Source organism: Coregonus lavaretus (assembly GCF_964263955.1).
Source record: "Coregonus lavaretus genome assembly, contig: HAP1_SCAFFOLD_859, whole genome shotgun sequence".
Lineage (NCBI taxonomy): Eukaryota > Metazoa > Chordata > Actinopteri > Salmoniformes > Salmonidae > Coregonus > Coregonus lavaretus.
Genome location: NW_028161861.1, coordinates 114,246 through 121,262, shown reverse-complemented (window position 1 = coordinate 121,262; position 7,017 = coordinate 114,246). Strand labels below are relative to the sequence as shown.

The 7,017-nt window shown below is 43.1% G+C and overlaps 1 protein-coding gene across 2 annotated transcripts; it reads right to left on the bottom strand.

Annotated features, from left to right (window-relative positions):
- Positions 1-385: 385 nt before the first annotated feature.
- On the bottom strand, positions 386-5,940 carry LOC311119990 (retinal guanylyl cyclase 2-like). Of its 2 annotated transcripts, XM_084194625.1 has the most exons (6): positions 5,770-5,940; positions 5,577-5,675; positions 4,210-4,304; positions 3,843-3,931; positions 3,642-3,745; positions 2,078-2,165 (listed from the first exon to the last, which is right to left on the bottom strand). In XM_084194625.1, exons 1-5 carry the CDS (start codon positions 5,918-5,920, stop codon positions 3,652-3,654), a joined length of 528 nt encoding a protein of 175 aa, XP_084050751.1. In that variant the 5' UTR covers positions 5,921-5,940; the 3' UTR covers positions 2,078-2,165; positions 3,642-3,651. The 2 variants fall into 2 exon arrangements, with proteins under 2 accessions (XP_084050750.1, XP_084050751.1); XM_084194624.1 differs by lacking the exon at positions 3,642-3,745 and having other exon boundaries at positions 386-2,165.
- Between the last annotated feature and the right edge of the window lie 1,077 nt (positions 5,941-7,017).

The window sequence follows — 7,017 nt, the reverse complement described above, 5'->3', positions numbered from 1 at the left end:
GGCCCATCTGCTGCGTCTGCTCTGTCTGCCACCGGAGGGCACTGTAGTTTAATTAAAACTGATTGAATGAGACCAAAGGGACTTTTCTGGCATGCAAACTGACCCTTAACCATAGCCTTAACCAAACCCTTAACCCTGACTCTAACCTAATTATAACCTATTCTAACATTAAAGATTGGTTTGCATGTCAGAAAAGTCAATTTAGTCTCTACCGATTAAAACCTGTGACATGGGGAGTGGGGACAGTACATGGGAGAAGGGTCGAATAAATTACCTCTACTAACCACTGATACAAATCATTTTCATAATTGATAAGGCTATTAGGTTTACCTTTGTGTATCTAATTTGAATGCCATTCAGAATACCAAAAATACAGTATTTGTGATCTAGGAAATACATTTATTGTAACAGTGTGCCGTCTTTCGATCATTTAACTGCATAACCATACAGTAGGCCTACATATTGCCATGAGTCCCCACATACGGGTAATGGAAGTGCATTATTGTGGGTTAACTGACCAGTAGTGACAAGTGTCTATTGTTAGTATTTAAGGCAAGAAAAAAGCCACATTTGTATTGCAAACCATGCTGATAAGTTACAGTACACATAAATACAACCAACACAGGTAGACAAACAGAATATTATATTGTCTTGAATTTGTTATAATGTTGAGAAATCATGATAGAAACACTAATTCAGAAAGACATCCGTACAGGAATCAGAGAAGTCCTACAGGTGATATTTGATGGATTGTCTCTCACATACAAAAGCACATCCTATACATAACAGCCCCTTCTAGGCCCCACGAATTTACAAATTCATTTAAAAACCTAAAGTCTTTTGTGAGTGATTTCACAGATGTGCTATACATGTTACAGAAACGTATCACTTATGCGGGGACTTGATTTTTACACCTGTAGCGACCCATCACTGACCCATCATATATTTTTAATTTTTTTGTTTTTTTGCACCTCATTGTTGGGAAAGGGCTCATAAGTAAGCATATCACAGTAAAGCCTACACCTGTTGTATTCGGCGGATGTGACAAATACAAAATCCAGGAGAGTTTTCCTAGAAGAGTCTGAGGTTTACATTAAAGAACATCACCATAACACAACACAACACACCAAAGCTAAAAAAGCAAAGCTTGCGTTTCAGTAAGTCAGCAGATTGACAGTGTGCTTCCTCGAAACGTGTGGATGCAGGGAACATGACGCTCATGAGAGACTGTTTGGTCAGGAAGAGAGGAGGATTAGAAGGAGGAAAGGAGGAGAAGAAAGCAGGAAGCAGGAAGCAGGAAAAGTTTGAGCAAAGCGTTCATCTCCTGACAGATCCGATCCGTGGTTTACTTAAGCAATAAGGCACGAGGGGGTGTGGTATATGGCCAATATACCACGGCTAAGGGCTGTTCTTAAGCACAGCGCAACACAGAGTGCCTGGACACAGCCCTTAGCCGTGATATATTGGCCATATACCACAAACCCCCGAGGTGCCTTATTGCTATTATAAACTGGTTACCAACGTAATTAGAGCAGTACAAATACATGTTTTGTCATACCCGTGGTATACGGTCTGATATACCACGGCTGTCAGCCAATCAGCATTTAGGGCTCGAACCACCCAGTTTATAATGCGTAATGCAGTCCTAATAATAGTCCCTGGCTCAGGTGACTCATCGTCCTACCATCTGGCAAGATGCTTCATATTTAAAACGAGCTGCAGTAATCTCTACACAGCACATCATTTCATGTCCCTCCCCCATCTCACACACACACACATGCAGATGCAGGCGCACGCACGCACACACACACACCGTTGCTTGGGCAATGCATGACCAGACACTTGTAAGCGCCCCTTTCTGAATATTCACCAATAACTTGCAGACACAAACTTGTCACTAGATCCTCTTCCTTCCTGCTGTTCCCTCTTCGTTGACCATGGAGAGATAGTAAGGATCCGAGGCTCAAAATGGACACAGAATCAGTCTGAAAGACCGGTCAAAGGTCAGTGGTGGTGCATCATGAAGTCTGATTGGTCAGTGGTGGTGCATCATGACGTTGTCGTCGTCCACCATTGTGATCATAGCCACCGTTCTGACAGTGGAGATTTTCTTCACGGCCTTCTGGAGGAGCCGCTTGAAGTCCTTGTTGATCTGCTGGGCAGACCTGGAACACACATAATACAAAAGAGAGAGAGAGAGTTAGTCCTAACGTGGCTTACACTAGGGGTCAGTCAGTTCCAGGCCTCCATGTCCAGCCACAGTACTGCTTGTCAGATTCAGACCTGGGACACCAACGAGTAGACTCACTGGTCAATTGGTGACATTGAAGAATAAATCAATGAACTACCAGGGAGAAGCAGTACTGTGGACCCAGTTCAGGGTTCATACATGTTTCATGAAACACCAACTCTGTTGAAAGTGATACAGACATTATAATGGTATTGGTATCAAATGGGCATTTAGAAAAATTATAAATATGTAACTACTACACGAAAGTTAGTGAGTTTTCAGGAACAAAACTAAAGGGAAGAACATAGACAACATACAACATACATAGACAGTGTAACATACAGTACAAACAACAACATAACAGGGATTCCACACTGTAGGCAGCAGTCTATCTAGGCAGCTCACATAACATATGAACTGTATGGTATCTACCTGTCCCAGCTCACATAACATATGAACTGTATGGTATCTACCTGTCCCAGGTCACATAACATATGAACTGTATGGTATCTACCTGTCCCAGCTCACATTACATATGAACTATATAGTATATACCTGTCCCAGCTCACATAACATATGAACTGTATGGTATCTACCTGTCCCAGCTCACATTACATATTAACTATATAGTATCTACCTGTCCGACCTCACATTACATATGAACTGTATGGTATCTACCTGTCCGACCTCACATTACATATGAACTATATAGTATCTACCTGTCCGACCTCACATTACATATTAACTATATAGTATCTACCTGTCCGACCTCACATTACATATGAACTATATAGTATCTACCTGTCCGACCTCACATTACATATGAACTATATAGTATCTACCTGTCCGACCTCACATTACATATTAACTATATAGTATCTACCTGTCCCAGCTCACATAACATAGTAACTACATGGTAGGTACGTGTCCCAGATGTATCAAGATATCTGCCCTCCCAGGGGTAGTTATGATAGGATCAGGATTTGTTGCTCTATTAAAAAACACAATGGTGCTCTCATACCAGTAGATTAGCTAAAATTATATTGAAATACTCATAATCAAATTTTCACATATCACTGTTTACAAGTGAAACTTAGGCCGGGATTGAATCAAAAGTGCATTGTAGAAAAACGCACCTTTGATTGAATCCCGGCCTTAAACTTGTAAAGTAGAAGAACTGATTTGATCAGTGACCAACAAATGAATATGAATGGTGTTGGGTGGTAAACCAAACAAAAAAATGTTTGTCCTAAGTTTGATTGAGTTTTCATTTATTTAACCTTTATCTAACCAGGCAAGTCAGTTAAGAACAAATTAGTATGTACAATGACCGCCTGGCAAGTCCCAAACTACAGCAAGTAAAAACGTCACCAAACAAGTAATGTTATACATTTTCCATGCATAACATTACCTTATGTAATTCAGTTATTCTTCTTTGTAAGCTGTTGCAGTTTCTCAGCTTTTTTCTTCTTGTACCTCGCTATCTCCTCCACCTGCAGGCCATGAGCCATTTGCCTGTGAAAACGAATCGGACACAGAGGCAGGATCAACAAGAAAAGACACAGACAGTGGAGGAGAGACAGGGGAGGGAAGGGATGAAGCCGTTCCTTACCCTTTCTTGAATTCGGGGGGGACGGGGAGAGGTTTCTCAAAGTTGTCCTTCCCTATAAGCCAGTAGGTCTCCTCTGTTCCCCCTTTTCCCTGTGGAGAGTAGAGAGTAGAGGAGGAAAGGACAGTGAGAGGACAGAGTGAGACAGGGCAGAGAAAGACGAGAGAGAGTGAGAGACAGAGAGTTCAGTGTGGAGTTCTAGGGAGTTCCAGGGAGTTCTAAAGGAATTCTAGGGAGTTCTATGGAGTTCTAAGGAGTTCTAGAGAGTTCTTGGTAGTTCTAGGGAGTGTTCTTGGTAGTTATTCTAGTTCTAGCTTACTGTATGCAACATGATGGTGTTCCCAGGGATATTCAGTCTTTTGTCTCTTACCTTCAGGTCAGTCCTGCCTCTCAGTTGCACCTTGTATCCTGCCTTGAGTTCCAGCAGGATTTTAACTGTGCTGTTATGGACATGGATTCTGTATGCTGCAAATACAGGCGGCAGGACACTCACAAAGTCAAGTTCACATAGACACTCTCTAGAGAAGCTTGATGTCTCTTTGATGCACAACAACAAGTCCTTTACTTCTTCAGAATCAACTTAAGCTAGAACAGTGCAGATACAGTGCTTTCGGAAAGTATTCAGACCCCTTGACCTTTTCCACTTTTTGATACGTTACAGCCTTTTTCTAAAATGGATAAAATAAAATAAATTTCCTCATCAATACCCCATAATGACAAAGCAAAAACAGGTTTTTTGAAATTTACATATTTACATACGTATTCAGACCCTTTGCTATGAGACTCGAAATTCAGCTCAGGTGCATCCTGTTTCCATTGATCATCCTTGAGATGTTTCTACAACTTGATTGGAGTCCACTTGTGGACATGATTTGGAAAGGCACACATCTGTCTATATAAGGTCCCACAGTTGACAGTCAGAGCAAAAACCAAGCCATGAGGTCGAAGGAATTGTCCGTAGCACTCCGAGACAGGATTGTGTCGGGGCACAGATTTAGGGAAGGGTACCAAAAAATTTCTGCAGCATTGAAGGTCCCCAAGAACACAGTGGCCTCCATCATTCTTAAATGGAAGAAGAACCCATTTATGGTAGAGTGGCCAGACGGAAGCCACTCCTCAGTAAAAGGCACATGACGTGACAGCCCGCTTGGAGTTTGCCAAAAGGCACCTAAAGACTCTCAGACCATGAGAAACAAGATTATCTGGTCTGATGAAACCAAGATTGAACTCTTTGGCCTGAATGCCAAGCATCACATCTGGAGTAAACCTGGCACCATCCCTACGGTGAAGCATGGTGGTGGCAGCATCATGCTGTGGGGATTTGTTGAGCGGCAGGGACTGGGAGACTAGTCAGGATCGAGGGAAAGATGAACGGAGCAAAGTACAGATTGATCCTTGATGACAACCTACTCCAGAGCGTTCAGGACCTCAGACTGGGGCGAAGGTTCACCTTCCAACAGGACAACGACCCTAAGCACACAGCCAAGACAACGCAGGAGTGGCTTCGGGACAAGTCTCTGAATGTTCTTGAGTGGCCCAGCCAGAGTCCGGACTTGAACCCGATCTAACATCTCTGGAGAGACCTGAAAATAGCTGTGCAGTAACGCTCCCCATCCAAGCTGACAGAGCTTGAGAGGATCTGCAGAGAAGAATAGGAGAAACTCCCAAAATACAGGAAAAAGTCAAGGGGTCTGAATTCTTTCCGAACGCACTCGTGCATCGTGTACTATAACTTACGCATCCCAGTGGACTCCATACGAGAGGCTGTGGTGACTGTGTCTCCGAACAGACAGTATCTAGGCATGGTCAGTCCCACCACCCCCGCCACACACGGACCTATAAGACACACACACAATAGATAGATGAGGCGCTTTGTGTTTGTGCGCGTGTGCGTTCATATGTATGAGTGTGTACCCCCTGTATCTCTCACCTGAGTGTAGTCCTATGCGTATTCGTACAGGTACGTCAGGCATGTGTCTCATCTTGAAGGTGCCCACAGCACTGAGGATGTCTAGCGCCATGTTGGATATCTCTGCCGCGTGACGATCTCCGTTGGCAACCGGTAACCCTGACGCCACCATGTAGGCGTCGCCTATCGTCTCCACCTATGGGTAGAGAGGAGGACAGGTAGGTAACATTTTGATTAGTCAATTAACTTCAGGTGATATATACAGTATATATAAAGCACCAGTCAAAAGTTTGGACACACCTACTCATTCAAGGGTTTTTCTTTATTTTTACTATTTTCTACATTGTAGTATAATAGTGAAGACATCAAAACTATGAAATAACACATATGGAATCATGTAGTAACCCAAAAAGTGTTAAATAAATAAAAATATATTTTATATTTGAGATTCTTCAAAGTTGCCACCATTTGCCTTGATTACAGCTTTGCACACCCTTGGCATTCTCTCAACCGGCTTCATGAGGAATGCTTTTCCAACAGTCTTGAAGGAGTTCCCACATATTCTGAGCACTTGTTGGCTGCTTTTCCTTCACTATGCGGTCCAACTCATCCCAAACCATCTCAATTGGGTTGAGGTCGGGTGATTATGGAGGCCAGGTCATCTGATGCAGCACTCCATCACCCTCCTTCTTGGTCAAATAGCCCTTACACAGCCTGGAGGTGTGTTTTGGGTCATTGTCTTGTTGAAAAACAAATGATAGTTCCACTAAGCGCAAACTAGATGGGATGGCGTATCGCTGCAGAATGCTGTGGTAGCCATGTTGGTTAAATGTGCCTTGAATTCTAAATGAATCACAGTGTCACCAGCAAAGCACCCCCACACCATCACACCTCCTCCTCCATGCTTCACGGTGGGAACCACACATGCGGAGACCATCAGTTCACTTACTCTTCGTCTAACAAAGACATGGCGGTTGGAACCAAAAATCTCTAATTTGGACTCATCAGACCAAAGGACAGATTTCCACCAGTCTAATGTCCATTGCTCGTATTTCTTGGCCCAAGCAAGTCTCTTCTTATTATTGGTGTCCTTTAGTAGTGGTTTCTTTGCAGCAATTCGACCATGAAGGCGTGATTCACGCAGTCTCCTCTGAATAGATGATGTTGAGATGTGTCTGTTACTTGAACTCTTTGAAGCATTTATTTGGGCTGCAATCTGAGGTGCTGTTAATTCTAATGAACTTATCCTCTGCAGCAGAGGTAACTCTG

Coding starts and splice junctions, on each gene's coding strand:
- LOC311119990 (XM_084194624.1), bottom strand. CDS start 5,920: ATGGTGGCGTCAGGGTTACCGGTTGCCAACGGAGATCGTCACGCGGCA. Junction 5,676..5,769: donor ACGCATAGGACTACACTCAG/GTGAGAGATACA, acceptor TGTGTCTTATAG/GTCCGTGTGTGGCGGGGGTG. Junction 2,166..3,842: donor CCCCCCGAATTCAAGAAAGG/GTAAGGAACGGC, acceptor TGTGTGTTCCAG/GTCTGCCCAGCAGATCAACA.